General features: G+C 42.2%; 1 protein-coding gene across 5 annotated transcripts in view; it reads right to left on the bottom strand.

Annotated features, from left to right (window-relative positions):
• Nucleotides 1-9,944: 9,944 nt before the first annotated feature.
• slc8a4b (solute carrier family 8 member 4b) overlaps nucleotides 9,945-18,602 on the bottom strand; it is a 137,581-nt gene continuing 128,923 nt past the window's right edge. For 4 of the 5 annotated variants that reach the window (XM_078936060.1, XM_023965840.2, XM_023965839.2 and 1 more), the window contains 3 exons: nucleotides 18,055-18,154; nucleotides 17,674-17,946; nucleotides 10,938-11,664 (listed from right to left, as the gene is read on the bottom strand). In XM_078936060.1, the coding sequence (XP_078792186.1) occupies nucleotides 11,285-11,664; nucleotides 17,674-17,946; nucleotides 18,055-18,154 (753 nt within the window). In that variant the 3' untranslated portion in view covers nucleotides 10,938-11,284. Of the gene's footprint in view, nucleotides 11,665-17,673; nucleotides 17,947-18,054; nucleotides 18,155-18,602 lie in introns of all 5 variants that reach the window. The other variant, XM_023965841.2, reaches the window with a different exon arrangement.

Below are 18,602 nucleotides of genomic sequence, written 5' to 3'. Positions count from 1 at the left end.
AGTACTGTCTAGTGGGTCTAGATGACCCAACTCCCAACGTTAAAGTGCCTAGGATAGCACAAGGATTACACCAGTGTTTTTCAAACAGTGTGCGCCGTGGGAGATGGTCAGGTGTGCCATGGGAAATTGCCCTCATTAACTGATCTAAAAACATTTTCCATCTCCAGGATATCAGCTCTGTGTTCATCCAAACAGGCCCTGATAAAACACTGAGAAGTTAGGAATATGAGAGATCATAAAATACTTTTTCATTGTGTTTATTTGATTCTATTAAAGACATTTTGATAAGAATGACAGTAACGCGATTTAGCTGCAGCTATAACTGTGTAAGGAAAAGTCCCGCCCCTTTAACTGTCTCCGCCAATCATTCTTGGAGGCTTAATCACACGTCATCAGTCTGACCAATCAGACGTGGTTAAAGTCTTCACTTCCTTGTTCTGATTCTGCTCATAAAGTCTCTCAGTTCCAACAAAAATACCAGCTAAAGCTCGTCTTTAGCGGGATCAGGTGTCGGACCGTGGAACAAGTGAACAAAACAATGAAGTTCAGAGAAGCAAGTCTGCCTGCGTTTGGTAGCTGTTTGCATTACATCTCCCATGATGCACTGGGTTAAAGTGACAGTATCTCAGCGCACAATGAATCTTCGTTGTTAAACGTCTTGAAACCACAACGAACACACATCAAACAGTTTTTAAATCTTCTAACTTAACTTTTATTACATCTTTTTTAGAAAAAAAACAGCTGCAGCTTCCAGCTTTTTCTGCCACAATTATCACAAAAATGCATGTGAGATTGCAGAGGGGCTGTAGATTCATACAGACTATGAGTTTATCCTTTTTTTTTTTTTTGGATGCTGGTGTGCCGCGGGATTTTTGTCAAGGTTTGTCAAGGTGGCTCAAAAAAGGTTGAAAAACACTGTGGTAGGTTATAAAAGCCAGCACTACTCGTACTAAGTGGTCTGTTTTGTTAGTGTGAAATGTTATTATAAAAGAGCAACCCAGGCACTTTAGTCCCAATGGTGAATCAAATCAAACTAGGTTTACGGAGGATAAGTTCCCAGAACTGCCAGCCTCCAGTGAGCAACCGATGTTCTTGCTAAACTGAAAAAGTCTGTATCCTGATTTATCACGATGTCTTACGCCAAAATCTGTTCACTTTTTTTTTCTTTGTTGTTGGAAAATGAATTCACTATGGCATAGTGGTCAGCACTCTTGCCTCCCAGTGAGAAGGCCTTGGTTCCAATCTCCGCTGGGTTCTTTCTGTGCACAGTTTACACGTTCTCTTTTCACATGTGTTGGTTTTCTCTGGGCACTCCAGCTTCCTCCCACAGTTCAAAAACTTGCTTCATAGGTGAGTTGGTGATTCTAAAATTGTCCCTGAGGTGTGTGTGAGTGGTTGTCTGTTTTAGAAGGGTGTATACTGCCTTCACCCTTTAGTAGCTGGATGGGCTCCAGCTACCCCAATGACCCAAACAGCAATACAGGTTCAAAAAATGGTGGAAGTTGTTAGGAAGGTAAGTGTTCCCCAAGTTTCCTTTAAGAGTCAATGCTGGTCAATGACGTTGTATCCTTGGCAATAGTATTACATTTGATATTCAAAAAGCCGAATTTACACTGTGAAGACTTTGATGCAAGGTCTCTTCTGATTGGATTACAGAACTAATAAAAACCTTAAAACTTATGCTGGTTGTCTTTGAATTGGCATATCGTTAGGATGTGGGAATTTTCATCTCTGGATGCACACAAAAATGAGAAACCGTTGTGACTTTAACCCTTGTGCTATCTTAGATGACCCCACCCTTACATTGACGTGTTCTCCCTACCATGACAAAGGTGGATAAAGGTGGAAAGATTTCATGTAATCCATGGACACCAGTGAAGATCACAAATCATTGAAAAAAAAAGATTCAGAGCACTGTCTAGTGGGTCTAGATGACCCAACTCCCAACGTTAAAGTGCCTAGGATAGCACAAGGGATAATTCATTCTACAGCTTCACATTTTTAGCACAGTTTTTTCTAAGATGTTGTTTGGTTTTATTTAAGGGAAAGGTTTTCAACCAGACTTTCAACCAGTTCAAACAATCTTTGATTTGAGAAGAATGTGAAACATTTCATTAAATTTTAAGAAACTGTTGAAGAAGAACAAACAAGACCTTACATATACGTTTTTTCTCCCCAAAAATAAACTGCATCCACTGCTACTGAGAGAAAAACGACTGTTGATCTTTAGGGATGAAGTTGTGGCTTCACTTTTGAACAGCGCTGAAAAACTTTATCTTGAATGCTAAGACAAGCATTGATGCAGAGTCCTGCTGTACTGCCTTGGTGTCCTTGGATTGTTACAGTCAAAATATGACATCATCGGTTCAGAATGTCCTCCAAAAGAAGAGTCCCCCCCCCTCCCCAAAAGTAACAAAGCAAAACAAAACACAATATAACCCTTGTGCTATCTTAGATGACCCCACCCTTACTTTGACGTGTTCTCCCTACCATGACAAAGGTGGATAAAGGTGGAAAGATTTCATGTAATCCACGGACACCAGTGAAGATCACAAATCATTGAAGAAAAAAGGTTCAGAGCACTGTCTAGTGGGTCTAGATCAGTGTTTTTCAACCATCTCCCACGGCACACTAGTGTGCCGTGGGAAATTGCCCTCATTAATCATTAACTGATCTAAAAACATTTCCCATCTCCAGGAAATCAGCTCTTTGTTCATCCAAACTGGCCCTGATAAAACGCTGAGTAGTGAGGAATATAAAAGATCTTAAAATTACTTTTGCTTTGTGTTTATTTAATTCTATTAAAGACATTTTGATAAGAATGATGTTACCGCGATTTACCTGCAGCTATGACAGTTTGCGGAAAAGTCCCGCCCCTTTAATTGTCTCCACCAATCATTCTTGAAGGCTTAATCACATGTCATCAGTCTGACCAATCAGAAGTGGTTAAAGTCTTCACTTCCTTGTTCTTAATTCTGCTGATAAAGTCGCTCTGTTCTAACAAAAATACCAGCTAAAGCTCTTCTTTAGCGGTGTAGCTTTCCACAGAGTCCGGTGTCAGACCGTAGAACAAGTGGACAATACAATGAAGCTCAGAGACGCGAGTCTTTCTGCAAGTTTTCGGCAGTTTTCACACTACATCTCCCATGATGCATTGGCTTAAAGGGCCAGTGTCCCAGCGCACGATGAGTTGTCCTTGAGAAACGCCTTGAAACCACAACAAACAAACAGTTTCTAAATTTTCTAATTTAACTTTCATATCATCCCTGCTTTTCCGGCCACAATTATCACAAAAATGCACGTGAGATTGCGGGCTGGGGAGGGGGGAGGGGGGGGGGGCTGTCGATCAATACAGACCATGAATTTCTGTTTTTTTTTTTTTTTGGGATGCTGGTGTGCCGCGGGATTTTTGTCAAGGTTAAAGTCTGCCGTGGCTCAAAAAAGGTTGAAAAACACTGGTCTAGATGACCCAACTCCCAATGTTAAAGTGCCTAGGATAGCACAAGGGTTAAGAGCAGTTTATGCTAAATAAACAAAACCCTTCAGCATAATGTTTAACAAACAACCCCAAAATGAAAATCAGTTTAGCTCATTAGAATCAGTAAGTAGAGGTGTGACACCACGAAACGCAGCTTCATCCTCTTTGTTTCCGTTCATCCTTCTATTCTGCTGTTGGACAGGGTCAGAGGGTTTGTTTGGAAATCTAATCCGTTCCTGATTACCTTTGGTAAATCCGCAGTAATCGGCCACACAATGCAACTTCAGGGGAGACAGCCTGCTTTGACAGATTAAGTGTATTGGTTCCCAGAGTCAGATTTCTGAACATCACCTGTCATTTCAAAATGTTCCAGATCTCATAAATCTGGGAAATCCTGTACAACTGTGTCTGACTGCTTTCTACGTCTCTTTAATCACTTTCATCTGTCCGTTTTGTCACACATTTTTTGTTGGTGTTATTTGTCTGTCTTCCCTTTCAAAACAAAAGCTTCCTGTCATTGACTTACCAGTTTCTCTGACACAATTTTGTTCTGCACACTCGTGTCCACCAAGTTGGTTCTGTTCTCTTGATGTCAAACAAAATATGCTTTCTGTAAATCTGTGAGATATTTTATGTTTAGCTTCTTTTTTTATGTTGTCTTAACCCTTGTGCTATCTTAGATGACCCCACCCTTTCATTGACATGTTATTCCTACCATGACAAAGGTGGATAAAGGTGGAAAGATTTTATGTAATCCATGGACACCAGTGAAGATCTGAAATCATTGAAGAAAAAAGGTTCAGAGTACTGTCTAGTGGGTCTAGATGACCCAACTCCCAATGTTAAAGTGCCTAGGATAGCACAAGGGTTACATAAGGATAAAATAGATTTTCCCTCATTTTGTCTTACAAAAATGTTCCTTTTATCCTCACTGGAGCGCTGAAAGCCTATTTTCTTTTCATGTTGGTAAATACCCAACTCCCTTTTTAACCCTTGTGCTATCCTAGGCACTGTACCATTAGGAGTTGGGTCATCTAGACCCACTAGACAGTGCGTTGAACCTTTTTTCTTCAATGATTTGTGATCTTCACTGGTGTCCATGGATTACATGAAATCTTTCCACATTTATCCACCTTTGTCATGGTAGGGAGAACACGTCAATGGAAGGGTGGGGTCATCTAAGATAGCACAAGGGTTAAGGAAAAACAACAACTCCTACTCTAGGTTTTGTTTGTAAAAAGCAAAGTTAATCAGCTGGTTAAGAAGTGTTTAATCATGGAGAACGTCTCCATCCATGAGGAACCAGCCCGCCTCCTCCCACAGGACATATTTGTGTCACAAACTGCTGTTTTTGCTGTCATTTCTCTGCACTTTTCTTTTTCTTTTCTGTCAAATTATTGCTCCACTCTCCTCCGATTGCATTTGTTGTCTCTCCCTCCCTCCTCTTTTCTTTCCTTCATCTCCTTCCCTCTGTTGTTTTCTGGTCTGCTCTCTTCTCTCCCCCTCAGGACTGCTGTGTTTACCATTCATCCCGTTCTCCTCCAGCGAAGGATGGCGCCGCGTCTCGCCGTCGTGGTTACTGCCAGGTCGGTGTGGGAATAACAGCTGCCACTTCGGTGCTGGAAAACCGACAGAGAGGAACTGAAATCCTCACACACTCTCCACGTTCAGAGCTGGGCTCTGGAGTTGGGGTCTTTCTGCCTCCATTAGGTCGACCTCAGAGAGAGGATGAGCAGAGACGCACTTTCATGATGAGATGCTTTCTGCTCAGAGCCTCAGAGGAAATCACGGCGGAGCTGTTTATTGGCCAACAGAGCAATGTGGCTAATGTGCTGGTCAGGGCCCAGGCGTCAGTGTGCATGTCTACATGTGACTCTGTAAACTACCAACCCCCCCCTCCCCGGGTCTTGCTATGAATATGCAGCAGCCTTTCAGGTAGAAGGTGCAAAACACAACGCGAGTTTACAGACACAACTTTGAGTTCACAATGTTCTGAGGCAAAGCGAACACATCCAGCTCAGCTTTTACTACTATTTTTGAATAAGTTTGCAAATATCTGTGAGACTTTATCAACCTTGTAAGCCTTTTTGCGTCTTGAACACTTTGTGGTTAAATATCTAGGCAGTAGCGGGAAGGGTCTAACCCATCGTGCCACCTGGGAATTGAACCCTGATTTCCCATACACTAGTCCACGCAACGAACTGAGCCGTCCAGCCCGGTGTCTGCTTTGTGATCAAGTGGAGTAGTGGTTATCACTCTCACCTCACAGTGAGAAGGTCCTGGTTCAAATCCCAGTTGGGTTCTTTCTGTGTGGAGTTTGCATATTCTCCTCGTGCATGTGTGGGTTTTCTCTCACAGTCCAAAAACATGCTTTATTAAGTTGTCCCTTCATTTGAATGTGTGTGTGCAATTGAGTTGCCCTGGCAACCTTTTCAGGGTGTACCCTGCCTTTGCTCTCCAGTAGCTGGGATAGGCTCCTACAAACCTTTGACTGAATGGGGCAGGTTTAGAGGATGGAAGGATAAAAAAAACTAAATAAAATGTTTGTTTTTGGTGAGTCAGTGCCTTTAACCCTTGTGCTATTCTATGACCCCACCCTTATATTGACATGTTCTCCTTACCATGACAAAGGTGGACAAAGGAGAAGAGGATTTCATGTGATCCATGGACACCAGTGAAGATCACAAATCATTGAAGAAAAAAGGTTCAGAGCACTGTCTAGTGGGTCTAGATGACCCAACTCCCAACAGTAAAGCGCCTAGGATAGCACAAGGGTTAAGGGTCCTTTACCATGCAAAATCAATTTTTTGAACTTTTAGCCCTTGTGCTATCCTAGTCACTTTAATGTGGGAGTTGGGTCATCTAGACCCACTAGACAGTGCTCTGAACCTTTTTTCTTCAATGATTTGTGATCTTCACTGGTGTCCGTGGATTACATGAAATCTTTCCACCTTTATCCACCTTTGTCATGGTAGGGAGAACACGTCAAAGTAAGGGTGGGGGTCATAGGATAGCACAAGGGGTTAAGTTTATTATAATGTTCATTCATCCGTTCACGCATTTTTGAGTATCTGAGTCAAAAAGTGATGTTGAGGGTCCCTGAAAATAGTCCATATATGACGAGTTGGGAGTGAAAATGTATTGCAATGACAACAAGAGCCGCACCATTTACAATAGAGGCGCACATCGTGTTACTTTTGCTTCAGGTTCGCATCCTGGTCTGCATGACCCAGCGTCTGGTTCCGGAGCGCGATCCGCTGGTTAGTGACCCCTGGTATAGGCCCTCTAGGGCAACACAGCTGCCAGCTCAGAAATGGCCAACTTCAATTTCTTTTGTCTGCTTGCAAATTCAAAATCCCTTAAAGTCTCCTGATCAAATATCATCACAGAAAGTGTTGTAAAGGCTGATTTGCACGGATCCGTCTGTCTGTGTTGACAAAAATAGAAAGTTCATTGTAATGTTTACATCAACTCAATCACGTCTGCCCTCTCCAACGCCAGCTTTATACAGGAGTTAGATTTCCGTTCCATCAAAGCTTCAACTTCACAGTGAAAGGCTGGAGAAACAGGAAACAGAGGCGGGTTCCAAAATAAATTCTGTTGTACTATCAAAATAAAACTGTATTTCATATTTACAGTAATGTGCCCACGCGATTACGCATGTTAACACCGCAAATACCCCAGGTCTACGTTCACCACGGACGACAAAGGTTTAACTTAGAAAGAAAAACATCATTTATGACACAGAACATGCATTTTAGAAGGACTCAGCGAGGAAGGAGAGGGCGTGGCGCCTGATTGCCAAAGTTTTGGATGTTGATGACAGGGGGACAGCAGGACAAACCACTCCTCTGGAAGCCAGAGGGGAGGAGGGACGGATAGGAGACGCAGCAGAGACAACGTAAACTAACTGACGGACTCCTCACGCGACGCAACATAGATGCACTGGATAACCAGCGGAAATCTGGGGTAGTAGATCAATAAAAACAAAAAAACAACAACCCAGAAACACATTTTTAATAGATTTTATTTCACTTCTGAGAGAAAAAAAAGTTTGGTCTTTGTAAACATCTATATAAGATTTCATATGATGTTGGGGCATTTTTTCAAATGCTATTCACTTTACTACGACATTTCCAACACCAAGACTGTTTTCAGAATGACTTAGATTCATGCATCGACACACTCATGGACAGACGGACGTGAAGCATCGGCACACACGCCATGAAAAGGAGAGCGGCGCTCCTGCTGTTTGCTCCTTTGCCATGTGTGTTCAACCATCTGAGGGCTTTTGTTTTAACTTCTACAGAAAAACAACAGAAAATAACATGAAAAGACAATGAAATCCTATCAAAAGCACTTTGTGATGTCATATGTAGGTTTGCATGAGCAGGAAGTGAAAATAAAAGAGCTGGAAAATACTAATGCACAGATTCTAGAAGGTCTTTGTGAGTTTGAATCCGATTTCAAACACAAAGATGGACGTGTTTTCTGAGAATGGGAGCAGCTTCCTCGCCACTGCATTTGTGAGTGAAGAGGCTGCTGAATGCGACAACCGGCCCCCACCTGTCCAGCTAGAGAGTCATTTCCCAAAGGAACATAAAAAGTAAGAAAGAAAACACGACATCAGTAAGTTCAAGACAGAAACTTCGGCTATAAAGATAAAAGCTCCTTCATGATAAAATAAATATATGTGTATTAAACTGGTTTATATTTTCTACATAATTAACCCTTGTGCTATCTTAGATATACCCCCCCTTACTTTGACGTGTTCTCCCTACCATGACAAAGGTGGATAAAGGTGGAAAGATTTCATGTAATCCATGGACACCAGTGAAGATCACAAATCATTGAAGAAAAAAGGTTCAGAGCACTGTCTAGTGGGTCTTGATGACCCCACTCCTAATGTTAAAGTGCCTAGGATAGCACAAGGGTTAATGTTGAACAGTGTTCTTCAGAGATAGTTTTAAATGTGTAAAACCTTTGCTTCCAGTAAAAGTTGTTGGATTTGATTGTTTTAGCTCTTTCTCTGCGAGTGCTCCACTCCCTCGTGTTGTGCATGCAGGTGTAGTCCCGCCACATTAGGAGATCAAAACATTTTGTGTGAGAGGAGGTGGCGCTTTCTGCACAGATGACCACTCAAGCCGAGATATGACGTCTACACACCGCTTTGACTGACAGGTTGATCTGTCAAATATCTGACATTATTGGATAGGTAAACACACACACACACGCACACACACAAAGGCACAGAAACATACAGAATGGAAGGACATGCAAGTGAGTGGGATGGAGTTAACAGAAATGCATGGAGGAGATGAAGTCTTTCAAAGCTGAATGAAGAGCTGCTCTGACATGTTAAAAGACGGATGCACAGAGCTGCAGCACACCACGGTCGCCAAGCAACAGTCAAAAATGTGGTTGCATTTCCCTTTGCGATTTCCAGAGCTAGCACCTTCAAAGCCATCCACCTTAAAAGCCTTGGTGTTTCTACACGTGTCCTGGTGATCTTGTTCTCCTGCAGCCACATCTTCCAGCCCACCTCTTCACAAACACACAACTGACGTTCAAACAAAACAAACGAGTTTGGCTGACCGGTTCCTCCCCAGGCATGTTTTGAGTCACACCAACCAGGAAGTCATGTCTGAACCGCCTGGACGCTTCAGACACGGGAGGCTCTTCCGAAGAAACTCGACTGAGCATGCTCTGTTATGTTCTGTAAAACGCGCTCATCGACTTCCACCGGGCAACAGCAGGCCTTCCCAAAAACAGGCAGAGAATAATCCTGACCTTTGACCTTATGCAGTTCTGGCCAGTTGTTAAAATAAGAGTTTCGTTAGCTGGTTGCCTTTTGGTTGGAGCATGAACCGTAAGGTCTTCCTAAAGATAAAAATTGATTTTCATCTGTCAATCATAAGATCCTGAACACATCTGAAAGTCAAACATATTAAGATTTTTCCGCACAAAATAAATGACAAAAATATTAAATATTAACTTATCTCAAATGCAAGAAAATTATTTTTAATTAAATGTTTTATTTCTTGAGTAAAAGTATGACTATTTAAATTTTGAGTAAATGTGGATTTGCTTGTGAAGCAGTGTCTGAAACACTTCCTGTCACTCATCCGGTCAGTCTATGCAAAGTTTGCATTTAGGGACGACAATGGCAGCTAATTTCTCTGAATCTTGAAAAGAACAGGTAAAAAAAGGATGCAATATTTCAGGGTTGAGTTTTTCCCGTCCAGCTGTGAACAGGAGGAGAAGCGTTGAGTAATCATCTGCGCTGACAGGCCGTATGGCGGCCCGTCTGTCCGGCCTCTGGCCTCCGCAGAGGTCCTAACGCAAAGCTGGACCACTCCCAGACATTAAGAACAGCTGACTGGACATAATATAAAAGTGCGGCCTCCTTTTCACATGCTCTCACCACGCCTGGAACAACAGATATTACAGGGAAAAAAAGCACTGATGATATTAGAAATCATTGTTTCAATTAGAAAGGGTTTAGTGTTACTGTAGATCATTAAAACAAGAAACGTCTGGATTCATGTTGACGATTAAAACCGGTCAAATCTCTGAGGAGCAGAACGTTTTGGTCACTTCCAGGACCAAGAGACGAAATGATGCAGAACAGTTCCTTTTTTTTTTTTTTTAGAGGTGCCACTTATTTTCTCCTCAGTTTTTCATTTCTAGAGTTCTTACAAAGACTTCACATGGATGAAACACACACATCAATAAAAGACTCTTAGATGAGTATGTACAGCTGAAAAACACTAAGAATGGTGGTGGTTTTGATCGCATTCACAGTTGTTGCCACGGTCACAGTCGGCTTTGATCCTCCGTTGGTCCTTCATCGTTTTCGGCGGGTGAGTCTGTTGCAGGTTCTACACTGTAAACGGAGACCTCGCGGAAAAAAAAAAAGAAAAAAAAACAAAACGGAGGGGTCGGTGATTTTCCATGTCCCAAAACCAAGTCCTTTTCCGGGCTAGACCTCCCTCCCTGTTTCACCACAGTGACAAACACATCTCTCTGTGTTGCTGCTTCAACATTTGCACTGTAACAACATCAACACGTGACGCCATTGAGAAAAATTAGAAAATAAGTGAATGGGGGGGGGGGCTGGATCGATCCAAAAGAACTCGGCTTCCAACAACGTTCACCAATTACCAAACAATTTTGCACAGACGAGTGAGGCGTTGGGTTCAGATCGAGTTGGGAAGGATTTTCCACAGTGACAGCGGAAGGAAAGGTAGGACGATGGACAGCTGTTATCCGGGTGCAGGACCACCTGAAGCTCCGGCAGAACTAAATCCAGATTAAGACGTTCTGAAAGTCACTGTTGGTTCTGACAGGTGGATCCTCGGTTACTGTGACAACCGTGTTAAGATACGAAGATTTCTCAGCTCCTCTTTCCTCGGGATGATTGGAGTCCCCTTTTCCTCGTCTTTTACATCAACTTCCCTTTATTTTCCTTTTTGTGATTGTTGTCTCAGCAGCTTGTTCGGCAGTAAACTGGAACAAAATCAGCCTGGACGGAAACTGTGTTGAATCAATGAAATCTCAGTTTGGGACTTTTGAGATTTGAACATTTCTGGGAAGTTTGACAGTTTTGTTGGCGTCTTTTGTAGATCAACCAGAAGAGACTCCCCTTGTTGACTTAATAGGTTTAGGACACGAGCTGATAAAAAGGAGAAAGAACGGGTTTCGGACAAAGGTTTAACCCTGAAGAAGGTGTCAGTCCAGCTCAGCTTCCCGTGTGACTCCGCCCCCTCCCTTTTTGTGTGTGTGCGCGTGTTCAGGTTTCTTTGTTTAAAACACTTGTAAATGACAGTAGGCTTCCAGTGAAGCCAGCAGGATGTAAATCAGCCACAGCGAGATGAACAGCAGTGACGTTATCAACTTGCAAGTCCGCGGCCCGCCCAGCTCGCCGCCGGCCACGCTCGCCCGCCTCCGGTACAGCAGCGTGCTGACGCACACCACGGCCAAGATGGTGAAGAGGGTGACGGAGAAGGCCAGGTTTCCCGGGTCCACCATGAACGGCTTCCCCTTGGAGCGCCAGGCGACGGCGGCAATGGTCCACGCCACGCCGATCCCCAGGAAGACGTTGACAGCATTGGAGCCAGTCACGTTGCCGATGGAGGCGTCTGCGTATTGGTCCTGGATGGCGGCAACTTTGCTAGCAAAGGTGTCTGAAGAAAACAGAAAAAGAGTCGATGAGGTCCTTATCTTCTTTGTTTCAAATAAAAAAAATAAGGAAAATAAGAAATGAGCCAGAAACAAGAGACTGAAGAACAAAAAAACTCCAGAAATGCTTTAAAGTCCCACTCTGACCATCTTTTGACCTATTCTAAAAGTGATTTTTTATTTTGATGATGCCGTTTTTAACCAAAATAAAAAAGCCTGTCATTTTCTAGAACCAAGTTTCTGCAGAACGGCAAGAGTTCATTCGAAATTCACCTCTGAGCTGAAGGTGGGATGGTTGGTACGGAGCAACCCCGCCCCTATTCCTCCGCCCGTTGCTAAGAGCTCCCTGTTTAGACGCTCCCCTGCTAGTTTAAAGCCTCAAGCAACATCAGAGCTATCCAGCTGAAATCAGGCGCCAGCTCAGACGACTTGGATCTAGTCGTCTGCAAGTCATCAGAATGGAGCAGAGCGAGGAGCTTGTGGCCCGCCCAGCGTATCAGCTTCGTCACAAATGCAATCTTTTTCTTTTTTTTTCTTTTCTTATTCTAACAAATTCTTTTATTCTATCTGCTAATTTAATAGAGAAACACTCAGAAGGCAATGTTAAGCTTAATATTCTTAATATATGCCCTTCTTCCACAGAAAACACCACAAGAACCTGTCAAAAATGCCATTTTCATCAGCGTGGAACAGTAGAAATAGTTTTTTGTGCTTCTTTTAAGATGTTAGCTCAATCAAAAACACAATTTCGCATGAATTTTCTTCTCTTCTCCCTCATGTCTGATGTAGATTCCTAAAAAAATTCCTCAATATACTGGAGCAGAATCCGTATCAAAGTGTCTTCAAAGCGTCCAGCAGGGAACTCCAACGCAGCCGCTGCAGGTGTACCTTGCTTCATTTCTATTTTTAGCCGGGATGATGGGCCTCTTTTCATTGGTGAGGATTCATATTCCAACACAAAAGGCGATGTTTTAACTATACAAAACAGCAGATAAATGAGGAAGTTTAATCAGCATTTTAGTTCAACTTTACATATAGATATTAACTATATATATATATATATATATATATATATATATATATATATATATATATATATATATATATATATATATATATATATATATATATATATATATATATATCATCTCAAGATTGAGATTGAAGCGATGTTGTAGTGTTGTAGTGGTGGATAAAGAACAGAGGAAAGCCGTTGTGGTGGATGTGGCAGTGCCAAGCGATGGGAACATCAGGAAGAAGGAACATGAGAAACTGGAGAAATACCAGGGACTCAGAGAAGAACTGGAGAAAGCCTGGAAAGTGAAGGTGACAGTGGTGCCTGTGGTAATTGGGGCACTTGGGGCAGTAACCCCCAAGCTGGAGGAGTGGCTACAGCAGATACCTGGAAAGACATCAGACCTCTCAGTTCAGAAAAGCGCAGTGCTAGCAACAGCTAAGATACTGCGCAGGACCCTCAAGCTCCCAGGCCTCTGGTAGAGGACCCGAGCTTGGAGGAGAAACCACCCGCGGAGGGTGAGAGGGGCGTTTTTTTTTTTTTATATATATATAAACATAAATATATATATATCTATATCTATAGATATATACCTATAGATATAAATATATATATCTATAGGTATATACCTATAGATATATATATTTATATCTATAGGTATATATCTATAGATATAGGTATATACCTATAGATATAGATATATATATCCTATAAATATATATATATATCTATATCTATAGATATATACCTATAGATATAGATATATATATATCTATAGGTATATACCTATAGATATAGATATATATATCTATAGGTATATACCTATAGATATAGATATATATATATCTATATCTATAGGTATATATCTATAGATATAGGTATATATATCCTATAGATATATATATCTATATCTATAGGTATATACCTATAGATATAGATATATATATCTATATATCTATATCTATAGATATATACCTATAGATATAGATATATATATCTTTAGGATATATATATCTATAGATATAGATCTATGTCTATATATATATATATATATATATATATATATATATATATATATATATATATAGATATATATAGATATAGATATAGATATAGATATAGAGAGATATATATCTATATATATAGGTATATATACAGTAGATATACATACATACAGTACAGACCAAAGGTTTGGACGCACTTTATCATTAAGAGTTTTTTTTATGAAAATTGGAGATTCACACTGAAGGCATCAAAACTGTGAATTAACACATGTGGAATTATATACATAACAAAAACTGTGAAACAACTGAAAATATGTCATTTAGGTTCTTCATAGTAGCACCTTTTCTAGTATAGTAGCTCAGATCAGCACTGATGTCCTTTAATTCGTACATTTAAATGAACCCTTTAGCTCCACTATTTACATTCTCTTAACACAGATTCTGAAGTGGAGAAAGGCAGCAGTTTTGTAACACTTTGCGTTAGTATTGTGTTTTATTTTAGTGCAAAGATGAAAAGGCTCTTTTCTCTGCGTCAGAATCAACGTTGATCGCGTCAATGGCCGAAGGGTTAAGAGTGTGTGCCTTAAAGCTGTCGCCAGTGGAAATCAACTAAAAGCTTTTCTCATGAGAGCGAAGACTGAGAATAAAAAGAGAGCAGAACATCTTTCCAGTGGAAGGTGGGACTCACATGCAAACACAAACACACACTTTCATTGATAAATGAAGCAACAGCAAAAACACAGCATCCACGGAACAGAAGGAAAGACTGAAACAACTGATGCCAACGAAGCTTCAGTGCAAACAACAGAATTAAGAAAGGCGGAAAAAATAGACCACCAAAACAACAACAAAAGACACATTTACACCAAAACCAGGAGATGTCAACAAATTAGCATCAAGATGGCAGAAGCTCACAGTTCACGTTTGCCGCCTCTGACAAGCAGCCACGTAGCATTACATGGTGGTTTGGGGAATATAAATTCATCATATTGCTTTCAAGAGACCTCACTGCAAGTCATCAGTGTTACCCCCCTGGAAGAGCAACCCTGCAGCCGTTTCAATGAATCACACAGAGGGGCAACAATAAACTCGCTAGCGAGAGGAATGAGGTGGAGAATTGAATTTAAAGCCTGGGGACGACGCGTCCCTCTCCAGGCGGTGGCAGGTTCATTGAAAGATGGGATGGAGGCTGGTTTTTACATCTCAAATTTGATTTCCCTCCGGCGTGCAGGGAAAGGCCTCCGCTGAGCGCGTTCAGGGAGTCGATTTGCCTGTCCATCACACCTTACAAAAAATATGTTGTTCGTCTTTTGTTTGCTTTACAGGAAGTTGAAATGTAACGCAAGACGGGAAGTGAAATCTGTGACAAAGCTTATAAAAGACAAAAAAAGCTTAAACTCTGTGTTCTAGTCTGTACTTTAAGCTCTTGAGACCTGGTGTCCACATAGATTTCACATTTTTGGTTATCTTTCCAGAGTAATACATTTTCCTTTTCAATGGTCCTGTGTTTAGAGGGTTAGCTCAAATATTAGCTTGGGTCTCAAGAGGTTAACTAATGTGCTTAAAGACCAACACAATGCAACCCGTCTCAGGCACAGGAGTCAAACTTCCGGCCTTCAGGATCCAGTGTCCCACATATTTTCCAGCCAACCTGCCTTTGCAGCTTCTAATTGATAATGCATACCTGATCCCGGTGGGGCTTGGTTCCTGAAAAACCATTAGGATGCTGTCCCTCAAGGCCTAGAGTCCGACTCCTTTGTTCTAAGGCTTCAGTCTTTACCCCTTCATCAAGGATTTTCAGGATAAAATGATTCAGCTTTATTTGGTTTAAGACTCTTTGCTGAATCAACAATATTCTATCCTCTCATGATGTAGTTTGCAGAGAAAATATTATGAAAATGATTTATGCCCTCAAACTCCGGCATTTCCAAAGCATAAAAACATCACAGGCCCACCGCAAAAATCTTGACAATTATCTTTAGTCTGTTTTATGACCCCTAGTGGTCAGAACAGTTTCTTGCAGTCTTGCAGTTTCGTATTAACCCTTGTGCTATCTTATGGGGTCCAGATGACCCGATCCTTACATGGACGTATTCTCCCTACCATGACAAAGGTGGATAAAGGTGGAAAGATTTCATGTAATCCATGGACACCAGTGAAGATCACAAATCATTGAAGAAAAAAGGTTTAGTAGGGTCTAGATGACCCCACAAGGGTTAAGAAAGTCATTTCCTTTCCACAGCAAGCCAGTGTATGCTCAGAGTGGCCGACTCAATTGTAAATTTCCAATTTAATTTTTGGTTACTTGAGTGAGATTAACATGCCAATAAAGCTGCTTTCACATCGCTCTCGGCAACGCACGTTCAAGCAACCCATTTCAATAAAAAATGTTTCTGTGAAACGGCGGATATGTGTGTTTCAGGCTTCTTCTTTCAAAACTCTCACATTCGTGCACAGCTTCGCATGTTTTTAAGTCAGTTTTTAGGCTCTACACACAAAACGCACGGCCATTGAATGCGCGTTGAAAGTTAAACCAGTTGAATTTTGACCAATCAGGCACTGAAATTTGGTAGTGACACATGGGTGACGTCTCACCCATGAGTGACATCACTCCATAATTAATCGTGGGGGAGAAATTAATAATTGCTGTTTGTGTCCGGCTGGAGTTATACAAAACCAAGTCTTTCATTTTTTGGAATAAAGATGTGAAGGAAAATATCTAGAGCAAGATTCACAGGACTTGCACCACATCCAACTGTAAGTGGCAGGGATGCACAACTTAAGGTAGTGACCGTCCAGTGTGAGCGCCATATGCTCATATGCCTGGTGTAAACATAGCATTAGAGTAGAACTATTGGAAATAAAATACCAAAATTGAATTCATGTTCCGACAGGTTTGAAAAAAACCAAGAACGCCTTTTATGGCTTTGACACTGGCTGTCTGCGGGTGAAAAATGGGCAAAACAGTACGGGGGACGCAGGTGGCCAGCACAAAATATCAAGATCGTAGAGCGCTCAATGAGCCTGTAGAGCCTGTAGAGTTTACGGGCATGCTCCGAGAAACAGGTTGAAAGCAAACACAACACGCAGGGATAGAGTATCGGTGGACACGGAGGCACATTGAACATTTTTTATATTTTTAAAATCTCCAAATTTCTGCGCAAGGGGCCTGGAAGTTCTGTTCATGTGATAAATTCATACTCCTTGCGTACTGTGCAGGATGTTGTCAAATTTTCGCCTGCAAGTAATTCGGCACAGGGGCAGTTAAAACTAAGGCTTCACTAAGGACTAGAGTGTGGCGTAATGGGACAATGAGACTTTCATTAGCTTATGAATACTTCATGATACACTTTCACACTCAATGTTCCATTTTCATGATGTCCCTTGAGATGGCCGTCGAGCAGCAAGGGAAAAAGATGCTGTTGCTCCTGTCTACGGCCCTCCGCAGTCCCTGCCAACCCCAGAAATCTGCAGCACCCGTAACGGTGGTCCCAACCTTTACAGGTCAACCCAACCCATACGGGTCAACCTGCAGCCCTCATACAGGTCAAACACAACCAGTATGGGTAAACCCACCCTGTATGGGTCAACCCAACCCATACCGTTGAACGCAACCCGTATGGGTCAACCTGCAGCAACAAGTACAGGTCAACCGGACCTTTACGGAGCAACCCGAGCTTTATTGGTTACCCGAACCGTATCGGTGAATCCAACCTTTACAGGTCAACCCAACCCATACGGGTCAACCTGCAGCCTTCATACAGATCAAACACAACCCGTATGGGTCAACCCAACCTGTATGGGTCAACCCAACCCATTACACTCAACCCAACCCGTATGGGTTGAGCGTAATGGGTTGGTTCAACCTTCAGCACTCATAAGGGTCAACCCGACCTATACGGTTCAACCCGACCTGTACGGGTGCATGTGACTATAGCTTAAGATGTTGCACACTGACTTCAATGTTTTCAACTTCTCCTGTGGCTTTATCTCACCTGGCACCGATGTACCCAGCGCCACAAACACCACAGCTGTCACCGAGTCCTTCAGTCCTATCGTGCAGCCAAAGTGCGACGCCAAGTCGCCAGTGACCGCAGTGAGCACGCCAATCAGCGAGATGGAGACGATGAAGCAGGCCCAGCCGTTCCAGTACTCCGTGGGTGGAACGAAGGCGAACAGGACCTTCCAGAAGACGGTGAGGAAGTGCATAATGTAGTCAAAGCAGGAAGGCAGTCGCTCCTCTCCACTCTCCTCCTCATCGTCGTCTCCTGTGTTGGATTATAGAAGTTTGAAAGAGAGTGGGACAGGTGCGCTACCTGCTCATGCATCAGTTGAAGAACAAAAACCACATAGGAATAAACATTTGTGCACATTACCTGCACTAACAGTAACAGCGTTGACAAACTGCTCCCTCCAGCTGCTGCTTCCAACCACCAAAGCCAGGTTCGTCTTTTTGATCAACTTATCCACTGTACTCTAAACCCACACACACACATAAACACACATACAAGAGAAAGCAGGAAAGACAAATCCTCAAGTTGTTGGTAGACCCACAGCCACACCGAAAGAGGGAAAACACGAATTTGAGCTCCTTCAATTAAGACCTCCACTGCAGGGATAAGTTTAACTCCAGGCAGAGGATGAGCTAATTAACACATTGCTCTAAAACTGGCTCAGACACACCACCTTTTTTTTTTTTACAAAGCCATCTAAGAAATCAAGGAGAAATGAGCTTCAGGCACCCAGGTTGAGGTTTATGGTAAAAGCAGTGAGGAAGAGGAATAATAAAATATGCAAATAGCTCCCATCCACCACAGAAGCAGCTCTCATCTTACTCAGCTGATGAGGAAATTTAGAAAAAACCCTGCAAGGTTTACCATCTCCTGCCTTAGAGGCAACACGAGAGAGCAAAACGCGTTTATTT

Source organism: Oryzias latipes, chromosome 18 (genome assembly GCF_053564925.1).
Source record: "Oryzias latipes strain Hd-rR chromosome 18, Olatipes_Hd-rR_3.1".
NCBI lineage: Eukaryota > Metazoa > Chordata > Actinopteri > Beloniformes > Adrianichthyidae > Oryzias > Oryzias latipes.
Note: the sequence above shows the minus strand (reverse complement) of the source record. Positions and strands in the feature narration are given on the sequence as shown.